General features: G+C 37.8%; 1 protein-coding gene across 6 annotated transcripts in view; it reads right to left on the minus strand.

The window, feature by feature from the left end:
- Positions 1-27,503, minus strand: part of NELL1 (neural EGFL like 1) — a 293,578-nt gene that overhangs the window by 201,336 nt on the left and 64,739 nt on the right. For all 6 annotated transcript variants that reach the window (XM_074586318.1, XM_074586317.1, XM_074586314.1 and 3 more), the window contains exons 6-11: positions 25,579-25,651; positions 25,250-25,332; positions 19,661-19,795; positions 18,700-18,802; positions 15,258-15,331; positions 8,464-8,563 (exon numbers count right to left, since the gene is read on the minus strand). In XM_074586318.1, the coding sequence (XP_074442419.1) occupies positions 8,464-8,563; positions 15,258-15,331; positions 18,700-18,802; positions 19,661-19,795; positions 25,250-25,332; positions 25,579-25,651 (568 nt within the window). The remainder of the gene's footprint in view (positions 1-8,463; positions 8,564-15,257; positions 15,332-18,699; positions 18,803-19,660; positions 19,796-25,249; positions 25,333-25,578; positions 25,652-27,503) is intronic.

Genomic DNA, 27,503 nt, shown 5'->3' on the forward strand with positions numbered 1-27,503 from the left:
AACTAAATACCTTACAGAATTTGACAACAGGAATTTTCCCCCCTCACATCCGTGTATTTTTGATGAATTTTTCTCTATTGATATCCAAGAGTCAATATCTATTTACCTGAGATATAAACAGTCATTTTTGTACTTCTTGTATTTTCTGTATTTTCTCTCCTGGAAGGAGGGAAACCAGAAATCCAGTCACACCATCAGCTACTTGTATTCCAGCTTACGCTTATATGAATACAAGAACCGCTTCCGCCAATTCTGCCTGGTCATAAAGGAGCAAACTCCTTTAGTTCTAGTTCACTGATCCTAACCTTTCTTAACATCTCCTAAAGACAAGTAAGAGAAAGATAACCCGGACTTCTAAGATCTAAACGCCAGATTCAGGTCTTCGTTCATATCCCTTGCTTTGATATTCTTTAAAGACCTTCAGAAGATTTTAGCTTACTAAATATAGTTTTCCTCTACAGTAAGCACGTTTTCACAGGGCTATCCTGAAGCTGTTGTTCACTGAGGGTTCTTTTATTTTTTAACATGCACTTCAGTCATCTACTAATTTAAAACTCAGATTTTGTCATTTTAGTGCACTCCAACTTTATGAGTTTGATCATCTAACACTGGATTGCATGATTGTTTTTAAAGAGATGTAACACTTGTTAGCAAGGAGAATACTATCTCAGTGTCAGCGTCCAACTCTACACTTAAACTCCGGTTTAATTTTATTACCAACCGAGTTATCTTCCTTGTGCTCGGTTAGCTCTTTCTTTCATTGTAGTTCAACTTGCGAAACGGAGCGAACTCTGTTAATGAAAACTGCAGATATCCCTTCTAGTCTTCATTCATTTTACAGTCTGGTAAAACCCACTCAAGTATTCCAGATACAGCCTCATCAAGCCTGGGTACATTTTATACTGGTAAAAAAGGGTGCAGTTACACTGTCTTTAGCCATTTATGCAATCACAGTATTTGACTTCTCATTTTTGCCTTTATAATCATAATCGAAACTGAACACTGGAACCCATCTCCCCAAACTTACCCATTCAGCATCTAATTTATTCTCCCCAAGCAGGATTACTATTCTGTTGGCATTCTAGATAATATCCAAGAGGCAACAAATTTTATAACATTTTCTTTGTCACTGTTTCCCCTAAGACTATGACATCTTAATCTATTTCCTGCTTCTTTAGACTAATAATTCTCCTTTGAACTCATACACAGTATTAGTTTTATATTGGATTATTACTGGTAGATACTACTACTCAGAACCAATGTAACATATCAGTGTGTTAAGCTAGGCACTATAAAAATACCACATTTCAGTGTGGATTGTTACTACTGTCTTAGGATGTTTTATTAATATTTATTTATTTACATTTCCCTCTCATCCAAACCCGTAAAAAATATTTCATCTTTCTCAGAATCTTTTAGTTACAACAGTATACAACTTTCTGCACCAAAAAAACCGCTTTGTTTCTAGGCTTCTTTTATTACAGTGAGTTAATATTTCACCTTGTGATCAGTTCATGGCAAATTTAACACTTACAATTGGCCAAAGGGATGGCTTCTCAGGGTTAACTTTCATGACAAGTCCCAAGTCCCAGATCAACTGCTCTTCTCTAACAGCACTTTCTCCCGAGCACAAGCTGCTGATTGGTTTTTAGTATCACACCATAGCCCTATGAATTCTTCCCTGATTATTTGCCACCTCTGAATTCATCAGTAGATACGACGACGACCCTAACTATCTATTTTGTACCACTATAAGCTATCACCTTTTTTAAAAAATTCTCTGGAAAAAAACTCTATTGCTTTTGTTCCTTTGTTATCAACTCAAATATGAACTGTCTCCATTCAGAATCAGACTCTTTCTTATGTTTTAAAGCTTGAAGGCTGTTAAAAGAGCATAAAAGAAAAAAAGTAACACTCCAGTTCTGTAACTTGCGTAACTAGAGGCTCTAAAGAACTTTTCATTGTTCTGATCATTAGGAACACACAATGAGAGAACACCTACTACATCCCTAGATTGCCTTGGCATTTATTATTATACAAGTCCCATGAAACACTGTTTACCTTTTAAAAAATGCTGACTAAAAGTGACTCAACTTCAATTTCCCATAGCATTTCACAAAACTTGTACAATACCTCTGTAAGTGGAAACTGGAAGCCATTCCTGTTAAGAGCAAGCACGGTGTCACAACACTCTATGTTACCAAGCTTTTACAGAACAAATTAATTTAAGGTGAACCAGCAGAAAAAAAGTGTACTTAATGGCATAAAAGAGTAAGGGTTCACTGTGCCTCTATCAGACTAGGCATACCATTGATTGGATCAGAGGCTTTTCTGAGTGCTTTTCTTTTGCAGTGAAGACGTACATTTAGCACTTCAAAAGAGTCAAGAGGTGCGTATCAAGGAAGCGTGGTTCGTTCTTGCATTTCTTAGACCCTGGTCTACTTTCTGCCCAGCTGGGGTTCTGGAAGCAAGAAAGGAATAAAATGCTATCTACTTTATCTTAGTTCATACTGGGCCTGAGTGCTCTTCCTGCTCTTCTGGCAAATAAAGGCCATCTCATGCTTGGACTGTAAAACAAAGAAATAAGCTAGCCGTGTTCTTCTCACCTTTAACAATACCAATTCAATGCCTAATTTAGCCAAATATTTTAAATCTTTCTTACTCAGCAAAACAATCGGGAATGTACCCAGGGCCACTGACTGTGACGATCATGATTATATTCCTGACTAAACAGGGAGGGACCTAAGCACAGACTTAAACATCAATCTATTCATGGCCAATCTACTCACCAGAGCAATTACTTATCCCCAAGCAAGCAGAATGAAAAAGAATACAAATGCCTGATTTTTATTAATTGTTTGGTGTGAAATGGATTACAGGGTTCCTTTAAAATATCTACACAGATGGCAAAACCACCCGTTGATACTGCAGTAGGATGTCTGAATCTCAACCATGGGTGGCAGCTAGCAGAGGGCACGCATTCTGATTGCCCAGGTGAAGAAACTGAATTACCGAGACTTCAGAATACCCAGCAAAGTCTTATCTGAGACAGTCAGCTCCTCTCTAAATATAAGAAATGGCTTAAAATAGAATCATCACATCTGAGCAGGCAGGCAATTGGAGAGAATTTGACAGAAGCGCACAAAATCTTAAATAGTTCTGATAATCTAAACTCATTTCAGGCCAACACAGATGACAAGGCAAGTGAGCATGAATTAAAATTACAGATAAACACATTCAGAACAGATGTCAGAAACCATTTTCCCCACACACAGACACACAAAGTCATAAATGTGCACAACAGCCCTTCAAAGTCATTCAAGATACAATTAGATACTACCAACAGGGGAATTAAATATTGAAGAGTGTGTTTAGATTTTTGATGGGCCTGATGACCTCTGTTCCTTCCCCAAACATTTCTGATAACATTGCTCTCTTCCTTATCAAGGCTGCTGAAATGTTTGCTCTGATTTTTCTTAAAGAACATATTTGTATCTTTCTACTTCTTTCTTTTAACTGCAGAATAACTATTAATAAATGTATTAAGACAAATATGAAAAAGATCAGATTTCATGCTAGCAGACATAAAACTATAACTTTTGCAGCATCAGGGACTGCACAACTGGCTAGGGCTTAGTGGTCCCAAGTCAGATTATCTAAAATTAAACATTTTATTGATGTTTATTTTTCCAAGGTCCTCAACATCTTCAGGTTCCAGTTCCCAGAATCCCCTTTTCCAGAGCAGTATGCTAAGCTGGTTTGTGCTGTCATCCAGTTTTTTAAGTGCCTAACATGTTTGGTAATTTGGCTTAATTATTGATTGAAGAATGCAAGAACTCATTCAAGACTACAGCTGGAATCAATGTTTCTTCCTACTTTTTTATGGGCAACACTAACGTGCCTCCCAATTTTCTGAGCGTTTCCTTGTAACATCTGTAATGCTTTCTGTACTTCTTACAGTATCCCTAGCTGTTCACCTCAAAAAACTCTAAACCGCCTGTTCTCTTGCTGTTCAAGAAGCTACCCTTCAGCAATACACACTTCACTGTTTCACATTTCAGAGACTTCTAAAAAAAAAAAAAAAACCACTGACGATGCTTCCATTAATGGCATTAGCAATGTTCAAAAGGTCCAAGGTAATTTCGACCTCAAAATCTTTACTATTGTTATGATTTAACCCCACAGTTACTACATAAATGCCCAAAGTAAATCTGGGGGACAACTCATAGGAAGAGTCATCAAACTTGCGCTAGCAATTATGCCCTTCCGTGATCTGAATCATTTTTTAATGACTCAGGAGCAATGAAGCACTTTGAACAGCAGTTTTCACACCTTCAGAGACTGTGGCCCCAAAACTCAGTGGTCTGACATAAAACAGTAACTTCATAAATTCTTTCAAGCTGCTCTATCAATGCAGCCTTTATTACATACTGTGTACTTGTGTGCTTTAGAACAATGGCACTGCACAGCCTAACAAGCTTATAAAGATAATTTTTTTCAGATATAAAGCTCTTCTAAATCCTAAGTAACGTTATAACTATGTTTAGAAATTAACTAATTCATATTTATCAACCTCCATTAAATCTTAATAAAACTAAAAACTTGAAATAACTCATACCTCACAGCAATGAATGAGAAACATTCGATTTCTGAAAAAGCAAAACTCAGTTTCACAGCTAGAGAGGGAGAGATGAGAACCACGCTAACTGAAGAGCCTCCTCATCCTCTACTCGCAAGAATAAAAACATCCTTAAAACAGAACAAAGCAATACAAGTAAGGGTGGCAGAAGCCCCACTTTTAGATTTAAATGCTCTCCCCTGCCATAAAACGCACACTTCAGCTCACCAGTAGGATTCTGCACTTCCTGTTAATCAGAATCAGCAGTCAACCTCAAACCATCAACAAAACCATATTACAGGACAGCAAATAAAAGTTACTTTCTCCAGAAACCAAACAGCTCTCGCTACCTCATTATTTCCTCACACTTTCTCTTTTAAGGAGAGCATGACTGAAGCTGCTAGAGCTGTTAAGGCTATTCTTACGTACTGAAACTGTGAGCATAACAACATAAAAATTCTCTCATGAAACTTTATTTCAATCACTCATTCAAAAGAGGAAAAATCCACTCTTTCAAAATTATACACTCTCTTTGGCAAGGAGAAAAACAGCTAAAGGGAACAATAAAACGCTTTTATGACACTATTTTTTTTGTATTAGATTTGTCCCTGGGCTATAAAAAAATGTAGCAGGCATGCTGTAAGAAAAATGACTGATTCTCAAAAAGTAATAAAAAAATATATTTTATTACCCAATGATTCTTTGTAAAATTTTAAAATTAACTAAAATTTCTGTAAGCCTAAAAAGAGAACTTCATAATACCACACTGTCCTGCCGAAAAGTATGAAGTAGCCACATAGTTCAAGCAGACATTTATATTAAAGCACACAGATGAAGGGCAAAACTAGACATACTCTACGTAAGATTCAAGGACAGATCTATACACAGATCTGGTGAGGCCCATTTTCGCATGCAGTACATCAAATCACAAAACTAAGCTGTCATTGTACAGCAGAGCTCTTCCATACTGTGCCTGCCTTGCTGTACCCCTTATACAATCGTTTTACTGAAATCTAGAAGTTGGTTTTAGCAAAATATTAACTTTTGCTATACTACAAACTCACGTAGCAAACTTGAGGAAGAAGAGGTATTATTTCCCGTCTTTACTTTTCTAACCATTTACAAATAATAATGACTACCTAGGAAGCCCACCAGCGGTGTACATTACAGTATTCAACTCAGTCCTTTGCTGACTCACAATTTCCATCACCATAAAAACCACAGATTTATTTGTTCCCTCGCATACCCTATTTTATTTTAGGCACTCGTCTATTATTGTAGTAGATATTACAGAGATCCCTGAAGAGGCTACAGTCTCATACCACAGCATCATGAAATTTCCGTATTTCTCCGTGCTTTTTTCCTTCTGTTGATCCCTCACATTTATCCTTTCATTAAATGGAAATTCCTTTGCTGCAGCTAGAAAAGCACAAGCTGCAAACCTCCCACCCTTGCCCAATTCAGAAAAGGTATTCTATAATTTTACAGAACATGAAATTCAAAAGTAGTTTTCTGTTTCAACCACTAGATACTATAGCAAGCACAGACTGACAGGAAAACAAAACCTACCAGTCACTAGTACGCACTGATAAACCTTACACAGAATTATTCTTCTCATTTAACATTACTAGTAAATGCTTACTTATCATCCTGTTGACTAATTAAAGGTCTAGCCAAGGGCTAATGCAAAGAATTCTCTGTATCATCATACATACAATGTGAAATTTGCACATGACGTGCAAATGATCCGTGTGGGCTTCCAGTAAACACCCTGATTACTCAGAACTATATTTACTACACTATTCCTTCCTCACTACTTTTGCTTCAATAATAAAAGCTGAATATAGTCTCTGAAAGAGGTCATTATTGCAAAACGGAGCAGCACTCTCTCCTTTCCCAATAAAGAATATGTTGGCGCAGGACAGGACCAGAAACTACGGCCTGCTTGCCATATCAGAGGGCACCTGTTTGCATGATAAAACCCATACCAAAAATAGAACTCTTAACAAATATCCATTTTTAACACCATCACTCTACATTTGATAAAATTATATACTACCAATTCGGGTTGCATGCAACTGAAGCAAAAATGTCAAGCAGCATATATTCTACTTCAAGATATAAAAAGCCATTTAGGGGTGCTAACTTCAATTTATGCCTTTGTAAAGTTGACAAAATTAGTCACATCTTTAAGCGTAATTTTCAAAAGAATTTTAAAGAGCAAAGATGAAATACAAAAGGAGGCGGTACTGTTTTAGGAGTCAGCTAAAGCAGAACTGAAGTGGAAGTTTAATGTATCAATTTGAAAGCACCATATATCAGAATTCATAGGAAGTGAAAGTACAATTCCATCCTTTGCTTCTAGGGACCATCGCATAAGTATACATATTCATGCTACTTTATAAATAATAAAAATAGTTTGGGGATGAATATCTAAAACGAGTACCTATCATTAACAATAATATAGAACTGAATAATTACAGAACTTGTCCCTCATCAACTCTGAAGCTTTCAGATTTCTAATGCTTTTAAGTAATGAAGATAGTTTTTTCAGTACTGCACTACATCAAACTGGGCCATCTGTTAAGAAGTATCATTAGGACATCAAGCCCTCTGAGGGACAAAGCAGCAACATTTACTGCTTCCTTAAATAGTTACAGATGTTTCTAGAAACCGCTTAAAAAATTAATGTGTATATTCTTAGACCATGACCCAGCAAGTAGTCTCAAACATGCTGGCCCCTGCAACCACATGCATATGATTGCAAGTTCAAGGCCTTAGTAAATATTTAACTATGCGTATTTATTAATTAATATTTACCGGGTAAGGGAGAGATTCAGAGCCCCTTCATTAGCATCTACAATGACACCAGAGGATTTTATAAACAGGCAAGAGAAGTAGTCTAGCAGGCCCCGATAACCATCCAACACTGGACATGTCTAACGCTTCTTGCTTGAAATTTCTGAGGTGCACCCCTAAAGGCTGACACACAAATCCGGCTCAGAGAGACCAGGCTCCCCTTAAGCTCAGCTGAGACTCAGCACCAAGGGAGAGGTGTGGAACAGAGGTACAATACAGACATACACAGCGAACGATTATTCTAACACCTTTCACCCAACAGCTCACTGATTACAACACACTTTAAGAAGAAAGCTTGTTTGAGATCTCTAGCCTTGTGATAACTGCATTTTCCTCACTTAAGGGGATTTCCTCAACTAAGATTTTAGCTATTGCTTGTTCAGCAGTCCAGCATGCAACCAGGATTCACTAGGGCTTAAGGGGAACAAGCAAGAGGAACCTGCATCTCAACACCCTGCTAGGAGGAAAACTGGCATTCTGGGCTCTAGGGTTATTTTTTTTCATTTTTATTCTGTACCTGTTCAGCCTAATTAATAAATGAGTCCTGAGAGTGCTCAGATCCAAATCAACCTCAATATTCATCAAACTAGAATCTTAATATTATTATTGTAATCTTAAAATAAAAAGCTTAAAAACCCATTTCCAAAACCCTGTACGTTCAGTGCCGTTACAAGTTTAAGCAATATAAAATATCTCTTTTTCAAACATAACTTCTTCCTAATGGGATTCTTAAGAGATACTGGGCCATTTCTCCCCTAACGCTTCCTTTTCTCCTTCCCTCTCTAATTCGGACGAATTACAGCTTTGTATCTGGCAAGTCTTCTACCCAAAGAAATATCAAATACTGGTTTTATGTGAAGGCTAATTATAGACTCAGGTTTATAGAGGTACCTCGTATCTCATTAAAAAGGAATTGTTCCTTCCAGTGTATCCCCCTGTTGAATCAGCAACTTCTATTCCTTCCAAGCATGCATAGTCTGACTTACCTCTACAAACACTGCAACACTGGTTCTCTGGAAGAACGTGATCCTTTTCTGAGCAGTTCAATGGCGGACAAGTCTCTGTTACTTTTACTAAAACTCCATTCTGAAAATAAACAACATTTTTAAAAAAATTACATTGATGAAAACATATGCAACGGCAAGGATCACATAATTTTCAATCTATAAATCTAGTAATCCCTAGTAACAAGACTGATAAACTAGCAGGCAGCAAGTTAAAATCATTCTTTACACCATAACATCGAATATGAAGTAATCTATTTGGACATTTCTATGCCCAGAGTTGAAAGAAAAGAAAAAATAAAAAAAGGCACTTAAGCTCAAAATTCTATAGCAGTTTTTCCAAATATATTGTCTCCAAGTATACTTGTTCTCCTTCCGAGTATTTGAAGGAATTAAAGAATTTCACTCCAGGTTTTTGTTAAAGACAGTCTTCCTGCTTTATGCAAGTCCAAGTTTTACTCCTCTTACATATTCTACGTAATTCACTGAGAAGTTACTTAACTCAAACACACAGATCAGATAGAAGACTAACATTTTCAAGTGTTGTGTTGTTCTGCTGTGTCCTGTTAAAAGGGTCTGTTCTTTTGAATTACTGATCACCTAATTGCCAAAAATTTGGTCCTTCAAAGGTATGGCAAAGCAGAAATCCCACCTTGAGGTATCCATACAGAAATTGCTGTATAAACTGTAAATCAAGGTCAAGATATTTCTATGATCTTGATTTCTGCTAGATTTAGAGTAAAACTGTGCACAGGAGGTCTAGCTGCTGGTAGAAATGTTCTAAAATGAGAAAGACAGAGCCCTTCTGGAGAGATTCTACACCAAATTTTTATTCCATCTTAATCCCATCCAGGAAATCAGCTTCACCATATCTCCAGACCAAACAGCTGTTTTGCTCTTCAATTAGTTGCTTTTTAACATCTTGTCCCAAAATAGCCTCCTTTTTCCCTTTATCCCCCCCCTCCAGCCTTCCCCATACCATAATTTACTACTTCAGCATCCTTTCTGCAGCTATGCCATCACTGCAAACTGGGAAGAGGAGCAGAGATAAACAACCAGGATTTTTGCTCAGTAGGAGCTACAATAACTATCCCACCACGACTGTCCACACCTGAATAATCCCATTTTCCAAAGGGCTGTGAAACTCCACTAAGAAAGCAGACAGCCTGCGATATTGCCAATACAGCTCTTTAATATGAATCTAGTCCCCACTACTCCCAAAATATTTTTCATGATGCCTGGTGGCAGATGGTGGAACGAAAAGACGGAACGAGAATTTCTGCTTTCTTCAAAGAAATAAATTACATTTTCTAGCTACTGTCATTGCAGAGAAAAGTTTAAAAATATGATCCAAACACATCTAGGGCTAAGAAAGCAGAGGAAAACCAATACAAAAAAGAGGACAAAGTATGTTATTAAAGCCACCATTCTCATAATATGAGGGATCAGACAGGTGACTTTGAACAGAGGATATTGGCAATACCTACGTGTCTACCCTGTATTAAGAAATACCCCTATATAGAGACCCCCTTGCTAGCCAGATTGATTTCATATCTACAAGACACCGTGCCACACCATGCCAAAAGCCTAGCTCAGGTGCCAGAACCAGTACAGGCAAAACTCTTTGCTGGCAATTAGTCTCACCAGACATGCCACACCGATTCAGCTCCAGCATTAGCTCTCACAGCATCAAGCCGCCCTGCGCAGTTATGTACCCAGAAACACCTGCAGAGTCAACAAGGTGCAAATGATGCACAAGGTGCCCAGCAGCTCACAGGACTCACAGCTGAGAAGCGCAGCAGACCCAGGGAGTGCAAACTGGCTGTTCTACAATCACTCCTAGTCACTACCCCAGAGATTGCAATTTTAAGACTAAGCAGGGCCAAGCCGTTTTTCTTGCTTCCCAATTGTTGCATCAGTCGCTATCACAAAAAAAAAAAAAAACACCCAAAGAACAACAAAAAACAACCACACACAGGCATCAGTTTTCTTTTTTTAAAAAAAAAGAAAAAAAGAAAAAGCAGCTCCCTACAGTATCACATACAGCATGCATCATTGAAGCAAGTGCCCACACAAGAACAGTGAAGTTAATGGAGGTATTAGGTCTCCTTCTGATCTTGCTTCCGTAAGCGAAAGGGAGGAATCCCTCATGGTTGCCTGTGCAACTGCAGCAGCAAAGGTGATAAAAGAACCAGACACGCTGAGCTGTCATTTACTATCATGTTATCAAACTACCAGCTGGAAAAGCTCTGGCTATAACTTATCACTTATTCAAGCTCAGACAAGGCAACTGCAACAGAAAGGGTACAGTATGTCAACATATGGAAAAAAAGCAATGACTGACAATAAAGCTGGTGAAAAAGATGGCAAGAAATCGTATGAAAGTCGTATCAGTGATCCAGATGAGTCAAAAAGCTAAAGACAAATTCAATCCAAGCTCATGCCTTCTTTAGTGAATCATAAGGAGATAAAAAAAAAAAACCCACAGAAATTGAGAATTGCATTCATTTAACGACAGTAAGAATTTATTTCCCTGAAGTTTTCCATTTTCTGCAGAATTTGCATCTTGGGAAAAGAAATCGAACGTATCTCTAATTAAGTTTTTAAACAATTAAAATGTTTCCACGTTGAATATTCTTTGGATTAAAATCAATTTGTTATAAACTAGTACAGATCCAATTACAAGAATCATCATCATTAGATTTCAGATTTTATCCACTGAGATAAGTAACAATGGTTCACACTTCAGAATTATTGCTTCAGGCAGCCTTAAAAAAATTACTGACTTTTTAATACTCAATTCACATATGTAATCATAGACTCTGGACAGAAATAGATGTCAAAAAGACATTCTTCTGGAATAAATAGGTCAAGCTCCAACTGTGACATACAATCCACAAAGAATGAGATCCGGAGACAAACATTTACAACAAGATAATTAAATTTCGTGTAATTACAAAGGTAAGTACATAAAAAAGAATTGGCTATAAGCCTAATCAGTGACATGCAGTGAAAATCTGAACCACAAACAGCTCATCTCAGATGATCCCCTTTGGAAAATAATAGCAAGATTTCAGATAAGGTTATTTTGGGGTTTTTATTGTTGTTTGAGGGCTATTTTTCCCCCCTTTTATTTTAGCTGTTGTTAATCAGCCTTTCAGGAGAAAGTTCTAAATAGCGTCCTTAGCTGTCACTCTAGGAACCACATTGTTCCTTATCTTTATGAAAAACTTATTAGTCAAGCTTCCTGGAAGTCACTGGAGCCCTATCCATCTTTCTAGAATTTGTATGAAACTCTCTGACTGCCTGCTCCCAGCATTAATGAAGAGGAATTTATTCTTGTACCCTTTGCTGTCAAACACATCGTCCAGTTATGAACAGACATCACGTCCTTCACAGGCATTAACCCAAAAGTCAGCTTAAACTGTAAATTCTCAATCCAACAGAAGTTACAGAATTCTTTCCATTGACTTCAAACGAGCCACGTCACCATACTGGTGAAATCCACAAGCCAAAATAACCACTTATGGAATGCAGAAAGGTGCAGTTTTCTAAAGCACAAACACACTTGCATTTTCTAGAGGGTCTCAACACGCTGGAGAGATGGGCTGACATGAACCTCAAGAAGTTTAACAAAGGAGAAGTGCAAAGTCCTGCACGCAGGGAAGAACAACCCCATGTGCGCTGGGGTCACCCTGCTAGAAAGCAGCTTTGCAGAAAAGGACCTGGGGGAACTGACAGATGCCAAGTTGAACACAAGCCAGCCACGTACTCTTGCGTGAAAAAAGGCTAGTGGTAACTTGGGCTGCATTTGGCAAAGTACTGCCAGCATTTCGAGGGAGATGATCGTTCCCCTCTGCTCAGCGCTGGTGAGGCCACACCTGGAGCGATGGGTCCACTTCTGGCCTCCCCATTACAAGAGAGATGGAGAGAGACCAGCCAAGGGCCACGAGGATAAGTAAGGGACTATAGCATCTCTCACAGGAGGAAAGGGTGAGAGAGCCGAAGAAGAGAAGGCTCCAGTGAGACGTTACCAATGCATATAAATACTTCAAGGGTGGGTGCAAAAAGGACGGAGCCAGGCTCTTTTCAGTGGTTCCCAGTGAGAGGATCAGAGACAAACTGATCCAAACTGAAACACGAGAGGTTCTATCTGAACATCAGGAAACATTTTTTCAGTATGAGGGTGACCAAGCACTGGCACAGGTTGCCCAGAGAGATTGTGGAGTCTCCATCCTTGGAGATATTCAAAAGGTCTCTGGATGCGGTCTTGGGCAACTGGCTCTAAGCGGCCCTGCTCAAGCAGGGGAGCTGGACAAAATGACCTCCAGAGGTCCCTTCTGTGATGAACCATTCTCTGAGTCTTCAAAACACCTGGGCACTAATTTTGTCATTTTGCCATTGTAGATTAATCTAGAGAGTGTTTGTGGGCAGGATTCCAGCTGGGAATGGCTGTCCATCCGTAACATCTGTGCTTACAGTTAAGAGGATATGCATCATAAATACATTTTTAGTCTGGATTACTTCTCCGAAATAATAAAAAAAAAATCATGACAGCCTAATAAATAAAATCTTTGATCTATCTAGATCCATCAGTATTATTATTTTTGTTGTAGATGGAAAAAAAATATAAAAGTTAATAGCCTCTTAAACTTGGATAAGTACCTATACAAAGAATAAAGTAACTATCTTCAAATAAAAACTGAAATGTGAAATTTCAACTTTATCTTTTTGATTTTGCCCCACCTACAAGTACATCCTCCTTTACAGACACAAGAGCTACTCCCCAAGATTTTTAAGTCATCTTTACCAACACTAAAAAATTGACAGTTGATTTGTACTCTCTGTTGTGTTCCTTCATGGATCTTGATATCTGTTTTTCAAGTCTGGAAAATTAAATCATACTAATTTTCTTACGGGCCTTTCCCTAGCGCAAAGCCCTTCCTTTACTCATACAACACTTTGTCCAGCAGTAGGCTTGCATCAGATAAAAAAAGATGACAACTGCCACAATTTGACTCATCACCATTCATCCTTCATCTAGTAAGCATTCCTAATTGAGGCAGTAAATAAGCAGGTGCTTTGCCGGTCATGCTGAAGACACATTGAATGAACTTCCTGTCTAGAGATATATCATGTCATAGAAACAGAGGTAAACACCCACTTAAAAACTCTTCTGAGTCAGAATGACAAGCTTTGCCAGTGAGGTTCATTGTCTTCTTGAAACACACCCATGGAAATACCATTTTTGGTTTGTTTGTTTGCAACACGGACTCATTTTTTTTCATGGTATTGCATTCACATATGTTGTTTCAAGTACTTATCAATACTCTCCATTAAGATGTAAATAACAAACTGCAGCGTTACTGCAGTCAGCATTGCCATATCAATTTCCTCTAACAGTAAGTAAAATGCAAAAGCTCTTTCCATTATTATTTTAGTCATTTCTAATACAACAGATACTTGATGGTCAGTACTTGCTTTTAATCTTCACGAACATATTATCATACTCATAACGATGAATATAACGCTCTCGTTCACAGCACAGAGAAGTTACACTGTCATAATTCAGATCACTCTCTCTGGTTTCACTTTAATGTTCCTGTTCTCATCTTATTTCATATAGGCACTTTCCCTCCCAAATAAACATTCTATGTCATATTATAAATAATAACAGGCACCTTAGTATGTCTTCAAGGCAGCGACGTTGCCCATGTATTTGTATATACAACGCTGAGGACCCCTATACAGCTAAACACTAATAACAGCAAAGTAATTCTGCATAACAAGTTGCTTTTACAACATCTGCAACCAGTTATTGTCCATTTCCATTAGTGAACATAAAATTGCTACTCTGTACACTCAGCTACAAGCACAACAATAACCAGATCATTGTAATCTTTTCCAATGTTTTTCGTAATTGTTCTAGCTTACTTATCTGTCAATAACATTTGTAAGCCTCCTATTTATCACCCTTCCCCCTCTACAAATTCAACAAGATGTAAAGCCAAAAATACTTGAAAATTACATGTGAGAGCAAATGTGTTTAAAATAGCTGTGCCTTTCTGAAGCGATAAATCATATTTAAAGCACACACATACTCACGACCAATACATGTCTCAGGACAGCAATGGACCTTTTATAATCATCTACTACTACTCTCTTCTTCTAAGGCTGGTTTGGACAACTGGTTTCCTGCCACACTTACACACCACATAGCGCTCTTATATTCACTAACACTCCCTGAATGTTCCTATCTAATGCAGTCTCCATTTACCTGCATTCTTCAATGTTGACTATAGTTGACTAAGTGTTATGAACTTGCCAAGAAAGACGCCGGTCCACTCCAATACTTAGTAATTTATCTCAATTATTAGCAGGGCTACATATAGTTTAAGTAATACTAAGGTAACTCAAACAATATAAGCCAGGCTGCTTCAAATTTTAGCAATTTGGCTGAAATTAATAAGTGGCTCAAGACGTCATTGCCTTTTTCTCGAGCTCATGAAAGTGGAGATAAATGAGAAAACAACCCTCCAAGTCATTATGCCCTATTTTTTATTACCCTGCAAGGGTCACATTCCTGCCTTGCTTTCATATTTGTGGTTTTCACTGACTTCAAGGGCTCCCCCTTTAAGACAACGGATGTCACATTTGCATGAAGGAAGCCTAAAGAAATGCACTAAGAAATGAAGGAAGCCTAAGAAATGCACTGTCACTTTTGAACACCACATATACATTTAAAATCAGGAAAAGTTTATACAACTGAAACTTACTCGACATTCCCTGCAGCTCTTGGTTAATACTCGTTGACCTTCTGCTAGCACTTTGCCTCCATAGATACACTTTGCTGTAATTTGAGAAGGCGGCAGGAGATAAAAAACAAATAAATTAAATAAGTATTTAATTAGTAACCAAAGCAAGGTGTAACACAAAAGTAATAATGGTATTCACATACACTGAAAAAATATGGATATGTTAAAAATATGATGCATTTTGCTTTCATCAGAAGTCAGCATTATCACAAATCACAAACAAAGTAGCTAACAATAAATTCATTTTAAGAGCAAGTACCATCTTTACCCAAACTGAAGAGGAAGAATGAGAGCATAAGACAATACGTACTGCACCAAATTCATTAGTTTTTGATAGAAAATATTCTCGATACTGACATTCTGTAGATTAGCTACAGCATTTGTGTTACCAGAGGTCTTCATGACTCACTTCAAGAACTGGAGACATTTATTAGTGAATAATATAAGCACAGATTTCAATTAAACCTTCAGATTTTTGGGGGACACAAAGGTGAACTCTTTGGCTTGCTGGACCACTACAAAAATGGATTAGATGCAGCAAATGACTCTAAGTCAACAAACTGTAAAAAATATACTTCAGAAAAATATTCCTAAAACACACATGAAATAAGCAGATTTCCCAGGAAACTGAAAGCTCCTACTAAAAAATTCCTGTCTGAAGATTTGCCCCTTCTGCTAAAGATAACCAGCTCCCCAACCGAACCAACAGACTAGAACCCATGAGCACTCCTCATTCTGTTCAAGACACAGACAACCACCTTAGCTTAGGACTACGGCCACCCTGAAGAAGGTAACTTCCAGCAAGGCCACAGTAGCATACACCTCAGTCAAGTATTACCATAACGATCCCAGTCCTCTTGGAACTAGCTGTCTAAATTTCAATTCCAGAGGAGGATAGTAAATCCGTTAATTAAAGAGAACAGTTGGACTACTATGATCTTACACAAATCAAGTATCCACCATAAAGGCACTCTACAGTACAAAAAACTGACAAAATAACTTTTTGTTGTGGTGTTTCAGCTTGACCAATAACAGTCTGACCTACGACACTGAAAGGAGAGCTAAAAGGTACCAATCCTGTATTGCAACTTGAACAAAGCCTTAAAAGTTTCCTGACTCAAGGCACGTGTACAGTGAAAGCGTTCAAAGTACTTGGTTCTTAAAAAAAAAAAATAAAAGTCACAGACTGTCTAGTAACTGTTTTACCTCAATTTCTCTCCTAAATACCAAGGTAAGGGAACGAAGCACTTACAGGTGCATGTGTGCAACTGTCATAGCCAGTTTGATTCCTAAATTTTAAACATAAAAGACGGCTAGTTCAATCTTCATAAACTGTCAGACTTACATTTGCTTTGTTTTGCTTAAACTTACACTCTTGAAAATGCTCATTTCCTTAAAAAAAAAAAAAAGAGCACAAGATTTTCAGAACAACCGTTTCTACCATCAACAATACATTTAAAAAACAGGCGGCTTCTTTGTGGTATCCTAGTTTTCTTCATTTTTCTAAGACTGCCCTAGTTTTTATGCCTGAGTTGTTGTGATCTCACTTATAAAGAAAACTTCAGATGAGGACGTTTAAAATTAGGAATCCTGGTAACTATTTTTGGGAGAAGATGAATTAGAGCAATTCCTTCTCTTCTTTCTATCTTCCTGACATGACTGCTTTTAACAAAAGAATGGACATGCCAGAAAGCAAGTTAATGCACAACTCAGAAAAATTATGAGATTTTAAGCAAAATTATAGTCTTTTGTCAAATATTAGTCGGAAGGCTAACACAAGATGGCAGGGATCAAAACAGAACCACCTCATTTTTAAAACCCTTAACATATGAGACATTAGAGCTACTTTGTCTGTTAACCCTCAGCTAAGGCGGGACACTGCTCAATAATCCAGCCGTTCAATAATCCCCAGAGACAGCCAATTACAACTGATGATTCTATCAGAGCTAAATAGGAAAAGCACGGGGAAATTAACACCTGCAGTGCAGCTCTTTGGAAAGCCTCGGCAATTACTGCTATCTACCCAAAAATGACTGACTGTGGCCCTAGTACATCATTCTGTCAAGGAGCTGGCATTTACAACCAATTTCAATCAACTTCCATACATCTCTTCCCATTGACTGACATGCTGAGTTCTTGTCAGAATAACGAGTCAAGTTTGTGCCAATCACTGACAAAAGGCAAGTTTGATTGTTCATCTTTCCATTACAAATAACAGGAAAACAGTTTACTTATGGGGATTTATGTTTAATCTACAGTTTTGTGCCTTGGAATTCCTTTGTGTCAGATTTTGACCGTTGTGCATACACGCACGTCAGCAAAGGCGTGTTAAGAGAAGCATCCAGTTTCATAAAGAACTTTCTAGACTCTCAACATTACAAATAAAAATATTTTGAGATGAAAAATATGGGCCAGCATAGCCACTTTACCACCCAAGCACTCTGTTCATAAACATCTTTTAGCAAGCAGAATACTCATGCCGACGTATAGCTGAAGGAAATGAGATGACACGAGTAAACAAGAGCCAGTGCAAGATCGCAGCTAAAGGACATTTGTGCATGGAACTCATGAATTCAGTGACTGAAGAAAGGTGACAGAATGCTAAAAAAAGTGTTATTATTTTCCTAATAAATCTTAAAATAATTCATCATCCCTGTGTTAATGAATTATTGAAAAACTCATGATGAAGTTTACTCATCTCCAAGAATAGAGGGGCCAGAAGATAACCTGTGCTTCTTAAGGTAAGACTGGCACCAGTATTCAGCTAAAAATTCCATATATAAATTGTCTTTGTCCCTTGTACTATTACTAAGGCAACAAATATTGAATGTTCCTTCCAGGAATGTTACAGCTTTCATTTCCAGAAGGAACTGAAAACTGACAATAACACTGATTACACAACTTCTTTTTTTTCTTTCTTCTCATTAATTTAGTTTGAAACTAATTACAGCAAACTATCACTCCACACAGTGACAGTAACCCAGGGTCTGAAATTCTGTCATGTTTATTTTAAAGAACAAGCTTCCAATGCAAAATAAAAGACAAGAAAAAGATGACAGCCCAGTTTATTACTCATCACTACAGAAAGTTCAGACCATAGGCTTGATGCTCCTCAACATCAGCAGGAGATACAAGCTGAAGCCAAGTAAGGCTTCCCAGCCGCAAACAAATACATTAATAACTTTACACTGACAACAGGCAAAAAAAGAGAACCTTAAAAATTTGCAATGCATCTTCATTTCTCAGCAATTATTTATTTTCTTCTTAAATCAAGTTTGCCACTGTGACTCACGTTACCTGAATTACAAGGACCCATGAAAGTCATTTTAAAATGCGCCTGCTTTGAGAACAAGTTTAACTCTGCTTAGAGAGGGCAACTAAAAGGTCTGTGAGATATACTTACCCTTACATATTTTGCAGCACTGGCTTTCCACGTGCACTGGGAGAGCATCGGGAGGACAATCGAGAGGAGGGCAGGACATCCTTCGGCACTCCACAACTCCACTCTAAGCAAAGGTTTTGAAGACAAAATTCAACTACAACTGTTGCAATTGAGTATTTGTAAGAGAGTATTTTATACAAAATACAGAAGACAGAAAACTACTTAAGTAAATGAAAATAGCATTCTGGATTACAGACCCATCCCTCAGTAACAAGTTTAATCCTATCCAACTACAAAACTTGAATCAAAACGCATCTGAAGATGAACCACCCCATTTTGATACACATTACTGGTTTTGCCTCACTTTCCCTTAACAAAGCGCGTTAAGCGGAAAACATAGGCTCATCTTTACAAGAACATAAGCACCACTTTCTGCAGGCTGTGTCAATCATCTTTGATATTTTTAACAATCAGTTTTCTATTTTCTTGAGCAAAGACTCTCTTCAGATATTTATCAAATAATTTGAACAAGACAAGATTTACATACTAATTCTCTTCTGTTCCTCAGGTTTTCAGAGTCACAAACTGAAACCAGAATCTGCATGTTGTTACCATGCAAGATGCAACTGAGCATCTATGAATACTATTAAGATAATGCTTCCTTTCTGAAAAACTACTGCAGTGAAAACAACTCTAAACCAAACACACACAATGCCACACTGTCACCCCAAAACCATAAAGTCCTCACAGATATAATTAGAACAAATAAGAAAGCGTTGTCAAGGGAAAGCAGATTTTATTTATGAAGCACATAAGCAATGCCAAATTTTTATTTATTTTTTTTACCATTTCCCTCCCTATTGTGCATACTGCCACTAGATGCATACTAAAAACATAATTCTCAGAGTTAACATTACATATTCAAAGACCATTTTCACATTTTAATTAGGTCCTACTCCTTAAACTCTTTAGAAATTCTTACTTTGCATGTGCAATTCCTGCAGTGATCATCTTCAACCCATGAGTCTTTGTCTCTGTAGATCAATCCATTTACTTGACAAGTCTTCTCACAATGACAGTCTTCCAATTGACTCAGTCTTGTTTCTGCATAATTTAACTGTAAATGAAAGTAACTTGATGAGATTTCTGCAATTCAAACACATGATTTAAAAAAGCAAATATGAGAAAGCAGTACACTTATTTTTAACTGAACCAAGTTTGACTTCCAAACACTAAACCAGGACGTCGGCAGGTATAATCTAACGCTATTCCTCAGACTTTGATGGAGTCATCCATGCCAACTGACAACAGTGTGACTCACCCAACTGTCTCTTGTACTGTAACAAACCCCACTAAGATCCCCTCAGGATTATCCGGGCACTTCCAGAAGTACACAAACTACAACTGTTTTTTAAAAATATCTAATTGCTCATCAACCTGATTACAGGTCCTAAAGCACAAAGACCAGCAGACTGACCTTTCCTAATCATCCCTATCTCACCATTGTCAAGCATCAGGCAGACTAATACTTTCTGACTTTTAGAAAAGTCTTAACCTTACAATAGCAAGTGAGATTAAGAAGGGAAAGAAGGCATTTTAATTCAGTGTAGTACAAAATATTCCCAGACTGTGCTTAATGAAGAAGCTACACTCCTGGTGTAAACCCTGGGCTGGTGGCTAGTTCTTAACACTTCTTGCTGTTTCCATTACCTCCTCAATTACAACCACTAAAATGCGTATCAAGAAGCTAAAACTGACGCATCTTTTCTAAGTATTACATCTGCATGCTAGCAATTGCTATGTTTACTGATGAGATACTACGCAACAATAAGAGGGGACAATACTAATTCATGTAGCAGCAGCAAAGGACAAGGCTTTTTGAACGACCCTCTCCTAAACCATATCACAGACGCCCCCGCCTTCATACAAGGTACCATCTTCCCATCCTCCAGAGAGGAACCACCCCACCTACGCACACCTTGTACCCAGTGCCATCATCTCTAATCCCTAAGAGCACTCAAAATGATTTTCCTATTTGCTAGTACTAAGAATAAATAAATACATACATACATATTTAACATTTACAAGTAAATATGTGCAGTCTTCAGGCCACAGAACTGCCATTGCTCTAAAAATTACCCCGGTGCCAGTTGGATAAGAGTTTATCGAGGTCTTGGTTTTTTTACATTCACATTTGTCTTACGCATATAAGTCATCATACTGAAGCCACTGCAAATAGCAAGGCTACCTAAATCTGGCACAAGACAAGATGCATGCATACTCTATTCTGTTATAAATATGATGCTATTATCCTACATTATAGATTGCTACATTTTAATAGTAGCCAATTTTATAAAAAAAAGAATGTGTAGTGCTATAGTATTTTTTGCATAATGGCATATACGTGAATTTCATATATTTCCATCCTCTAAAATTCCATCCACTTTCAATGAAAGTATTCTAATACATCCTTTTTCATTCCTGACAGTAAAAGAGCAACATATTTAGGGGGAAGAAAAAGAAAAGAAATACTAGGCCAATTTCTGTGATTTTTTTTTTTTTTCCTCTGCAGTCCTCTTGAAAGCAAGCCCTGAATAAAAGCTCTTTATTTCTTAAATTGTTATTCTGGCATAATAGGGGATTGATACTCATCTCCCCCAGACTCAGCATGATCTGGTGACTTCCAAACTGCTTTTCACATTTTAGAGGTAAAAACTATCCTCTTACTGAGCTACTGCTTTTCATCAGAAACCCTTTTCAGGTCATTATATTCAGTCATTATATTTACAGTATATAAGACATATTCAGTTTGTTTAAAAAGGTGTTTGATTTGTCTTATACTTTCTTTACATATTTTTTAAATTTTTTTTTAAATGAGCTTTCCCATATAAATGGGCTATACAAACTTTGGAGAGAACAGACTTCAGACATACTCAAATTTAATAATAGTACTTGATATTGTCCTTTGTCCTAAAAATTATTCCCTAGAGAAAGAACAAAACTCAGAAAACAAATATTTTAATTTCATTAACATTTTCTGTCATTTGCGTTACCTTGGTAAGTTTTATTTGCTTAAATAGCATTTGCCTCCTGTTCTAAGAAATATCTTTAAACTAGCAGATCAAGTAGACCACCAGAAGGAAGGCATGCAACAACAAACCCTCTGATACACAGAGGTCAACGAATGTATCACAGCCCACAGAATCTGTTCAGAAACAACATTTAACTGTTACCTGCTGCACTAGTGACCAGAAACATTGTTTGTTTCTAAACTTCAAGCCTTAATTGAGAAATTTCTACTGAGCTCAATAAAACCATGAATTCCTAAAAATTAGCTGAACTATCCTTCCAAATGCTGCCAAAAGCACACAACTGGATTTGCTGAATGTTTAGAACATCAGTAAAAAATTCTCAAGTTTCAGACATTTTTTAGGTTGTGAATAGAAATAAACTAATGAGGGAGAAGAAGCCCACACCATGCCAAAAGTTTTCCATATACTAACCAAATCCTGAATTCTTAACATTCCGGAATATTTGGCTAGTATTATTCACAAAACTTATTTAACACTTTCCTTGCTTCTCTTCTGCTCATATAAATAACTGAAAGACTTCTGTCAAAAATGTACTGTTTCTGGAAAAATTAATAACAAAAATATAAAAAAACACCAAAATTATCAAATTTACATGGAAAATTTTGTTAAGTATGAAAGTATTCATGGCAATATAAATCCATGATGTAAACGAACCAGATTAATTAGTCCATCAATGAACCCAAGCACTTGACTCTTCTTGGTTTCAATCAAACTCAAGCTTTAACCTTTCTCACCTCAACCAAAGAAAGATTCCGTAGGAAGTTTTGTGCTCTTCATGTAACAAGCACGTCTGAACAAAAAGCACGCCCTAGTGTGGCCCCATAATTTACCAAAAAGAAATTATATTCCACTCAATTATATTCCACTCAGTCTGGGAGATGCCCAGACTGATTTCAGTAGATTGTTAAAAGTCGCATGAATTATTTTAGCCATTATATTTAAAGAGGAATTAGCAGCGTTACAGAATGGCAGCTGGGAATGCTGAAATAGAACATGATCCTTTTCTCCTGCAGCAAATTAACAGTTTTAGCCAGATTTCTAACACTCTGACCTATGGTGTCTCTCTATTTAAGGACAGTTGTTTAAATCAATTAAACACATATACTGGAGAGATTCAGAATTAATTCAAATGATGACAAAAATAAAATAGGCTTTAAAAGCTAGCATTTATTCAAAAGCTGTGTCCTTACAAGACATCGGTAGGAAGAGGACATAATGGTGGTTAGCTTGCTACAGGTCATGATCAAATGTTCCCGTACATAGCACTCCATAACAATTGGCTACTGACAATGCTCAGCTGGGCCCCTTACACAGTCCCCATGTCCCATCCGGACCCAGCACTAGACACACGCAACCCTGAGGTAAAGCCCAAGGCAAGAGGGTACTCTCTCCTCCTGCCTACTTACTGCATAATTTGCACTGCTATCAAAATTACTGGAGCCTGAAGACACTAGTCTGATGATTTCTTCCCAGACAAGCCCTGGTCTGTGTCTTCATAGTTTTATGGTATGTAAACTGCACGTACACAGTCATTGCAAACAACATTCACCGTCTATTCAATGCTGTAATACACTGTAACCAAACAGAGATTGAGGGAGAAACTGAAATCCTAGATACAGCAGAACCTAAAATCAACAACTAGACATCAAGCCACAGGGTTTGCTTTTCCAAAACATCATGTTCATGCTGCACATCTCTTGGTGCAGGACCAGGTGCTGGGGTTCATTGCTCACGTTCGTTAGCAAGTTGTTATCTGACCAGCTGCCCTGCTAAACAGGATCTCTGCAGGCAGCTGCCCTTCTAAGCCTTGCTCTTTGCCTTGCCATACATCAGCCCCATATGATATACTTGTACCTACATTAGTACACCACTTGTGGCTATTGCGGCTAGGACTAAAAAGGCAGATACAAACCTTAATGCTTCCCTTGAGTCCCTCCATTTTTAACTTGCATTTGCCTACCAAATTAACTTCCTTTCCTGCTGCATGCATTTTTCCTGGACAACAATATTTCTGTAACAACTGTAATGAACCAGCCAGTGCACTGCTATAACACAAAGGGAACTCGCAATGAAGGATTATCCCAGCACCACTTTATGGAAGCAGAGTCTTTGCAGTACAAATACTGTGTTATTTGCTTCCCCTTCTAAAGTACTAGCAAGCAAAAATATAATTAACAGCAGAGAAAGCAAGTTACTCAGTACAGTGCATAATTGGAATTTGCTTATACCACCAGCAGGGCTCAAAATAATTGCCTTTCTTTCACAGTATAAGCAGCAAACTGAACTAAAAGCTTCATATTTCGCATTTGGAGTCAGCCTGTCCAAAGCATGTCGGCTGAGTAAGTGGATTGTCAGTATAATGCGCACACTCTCTAGAAACAAAGTTTCCCCTTTCTTATTAGGAAAGAAAATAACACTTAAAGGCAGCACAGTAAAAAGTATAATGCTTTAAGCTGGTAGCACTACTATGCAGATCCTATTTTTGAAATTCCTGTTTGGTAACTACATTGAGATTAAAGGCATCTACAGCTTGGTTGTAGTTGCACTTATGCATTAATTACTCAAAAATTTAAGTGCATTTTCAGATGAGACAGGTGAGGTAAATTGCCCTTTACCACAGACCAGATGGTTCACCAACATTAACCTCAAAAAGTGTTCACAGATTGCCCTTTAACACACATCAGGGGTTCGGTCACCTCTAAAACACAGCTGGCTACCCCAAAACTTCACCACAGCCTTAGCTGAAGGGCCTTGGCTAACAGAGAGGTTAACTGTGTATTGTGGGAGCAGAGCCTAAAGAAATTCTCCAAAAACCCAAACAAAAAAAAAACCACTGTAGCTTCCCATTCATCCTATTCGCAATCCAAACTAGGATGGGTAAAAAAAAAAAAAAAAAAAAAAAAACACCATAAACAAAAACCAAGAAACCAAGCACACACCACACTACCTGGGAGCTGGGTTAACTTTTACACTGGTAAAAGCCATTGATCAAAGGTGATGTCAAGATCAGCACAGCCAGCAGCTTCACAGGCATTTCCATTTTGGGGCCTCATTTCAATTCCCAGGAAGGAGACCATGCCAGTCCCGATGACTTCACAGGACTTCCCACAGGCAACCACACACCCTCTTGCAGCATCACATGGTGAGGAAATTGTTAAGGGATTTCACTCCTTTGTTTCTGCATTTATCCCTCAGCATGAAAAGAGAAATCATGCTAAGGCTTCTTACAAAAAAATCAGACCCTGGGCATTTTGTCACTATCTTACAAATAATAAGGCAGACAACAGCAACTGTATAAGGCTTAAGTGACATCCATGAAGCTATATCCATAAGTCTATTGCAGACAGGGCTACTGGCAGGAGGAAAAAAAAATGGCTCTACTATGAAAGTGTAGAGTAATTGCAAAAGGAATAAACATTTTCACACTGGTCTTAGCACAGAAGGAAATGGGTAATTGACAAAGAAGCTTAGGTACCTACTTTTGCAGTCATTTTTGCCAGGAGTTCTTGCAAATCCATGATTCCTTGCACCAGACTTAAGAAATCACTGCAGGTCGGGCATGCTCAATAAAGGAAGAGTAAGAAGAAGCAGAAAGGAAGAGAAGGAAAGACACAATAACCCATAAATAACCAACAGTATATCAGATTTGATTTACCTGAACGTAAAATGCAATCTGTTTACACACAATTTTTGCCTTCTGGAAGTCAGCACACACAAAAATTACAAGCCTGAAAACATTATTTTTAAAACAAAGGAGTAATTTGTATGAAAAATCTAAAACAGAGACAGTAAAGAAATTGCTACTTACTGCGATTCAGATTAGGACACTGCGTTATATATCCATTAGGTATAAAGATGACTTTCACATCTTGAATAACACCCTTTGTGAAAGAAGAGAAAACTGGTAATAAAGATTACAAACATTCACTTGGATCTGTACCAGCTGTTTCACAAGTAATTTCTTAAGTGGGTACAAAAAATTGACCAGCTCACTCTTCCCATGAGAAAAATAACTGAAAATAGACAAAATATAACTCCTCCCATCTTCCTGTGTGTTTGGATATTAATTTTCATAAAACACAGAAATGATACTGCTCTGTCTTTTGCAATCGCCAAATATAAGCTGCTTAAATGTCTTAAAAAGGGATGAGACTGGTGAAAAAGCAGTGCAATAATATCCATTATTCAAGCCTATGACACACTTTTCCAAAAGACAGAAAGAAAACACAGCAACACTCTTTAGTGATTCAGCCAAATAAAACTGTGAAATAAAACATTATGAAAAGAGAAGGATATCGTGCACGTGGTAAGTAAGAGTCTATACTTCAGTTGTTTGGTTTAATTTAGCCTACTAGCTTTGTATCTCAAAAGGCAGTTCATGTAATCGTGCCATCAGTTAGAATTAAATCCTCTCTCTAATCCAAACAGATGGAAAAATCCCCTACCCAGGACTGGCAGAAATGAGGACTCCAAGGTCAGAGCCAGCTAGTGCAGGTTGTATGAGGTCCGGAAACCAAACCAGGCAGGAGAGGAGAAAGCAAGGACCAAAGATCCAGTGCCAGCTGCATCCTCTGTTGTCCCTGACTTGCAAGGATATCCCTGACAGAGGCAGCAGACACAAAGGGTTGCCCAGTACCCCTGCACACCTGGGTCCTGAAGAACCCTAGAGCCTTCAAACAGCCTAGAAAATGCTGAAGCTTGCGTTTGCTCTTTTAAGCTCAGTACAAAGCTCTTGCTCCATCTTTGACTGTGTAACATACTTAACTCCACATCCGCTAGCTTTGATAATGTCACGGTCACTAAGGGAGGGGAGCAAGGGAAAACAAGGGACTTCTAGTGCTGCTATTTGCACTTTCCCTGACTGTTAATCAGATGTTATGACATGGCTCTATCTCCTCCCAGACACAGAACTTCTTTAATTTGAAAGGAAATTTATCATCACGGCAGTCATTATCTAATTAAATTACTGATTTGTAAGACTATATTTTAATTTTCAGTTAAATTGCAATAGAGTGAATTTTGCGGACTGAGGACGCAGTCACTTGCTGAAAACATTGAACTCCATCCGTAAATAAAATATAGGCCTCAGAGAGCCTTTGAAGCCTGACAAGTACAGCAAGTAACATTTAACATTTACATGCTCATTTGCTAAAACAGTAGAAGGTAATCAGCAAGCACTGATTCCTGCTTACTGTTTCATGATCAAATATTAACTGAAAATATTAATAGACATAATCAGATCACACTGTCTTTCTTGCAGAAGTATATACATTTATTAATCTTTTCATCTATGAGAATAATGAAACCATCATAATAATGAGAAGTAATACTGTCACTGGAAATGGAACATCCTGAAAGCCATTTTACATACTGTCTGCTAGAAGTCATCAGTGAGAAATTAGGTGAAGCACAGAAATATACTTCAATGCTTAAGCCTCTCCAGTGAAAAGCTCAAAGTTTCACCAGACCATATCACACCGCTAACAAGACATCATCCAGAGAGACGCAATGTTTGCCTCAGCCTTTTTTCTAAAAGTGCATATTGAACTTCAAATATGTTTGCTGCATCAGAGCCCCACCACTCAATTGTCTTTTGGCTAGATTTGCATTTAAATACAACCTTGTCATGGTCCACACGGTTGTTCGCTTACCCCTCCCCCCCAGAAGCAGGATGGGGGAAGAATTGGAAGAAAAAAGCAAAACTCATGGGTTGAGATAAAGGCAGTTTAACAG

This window comes from Larus michahellis, chromosome 4 (genome assembly GCF_964199755.1).
Source record: "Larus michahellis chromosome 4, bLarMic1.1, whole genome shotgun sequence".
Taxonomy (NCBI): Eukaryota; Metazoa; Chordata; class Aves; order Charadriiformes; family Laridae; genus Larus; species Larus michahellis.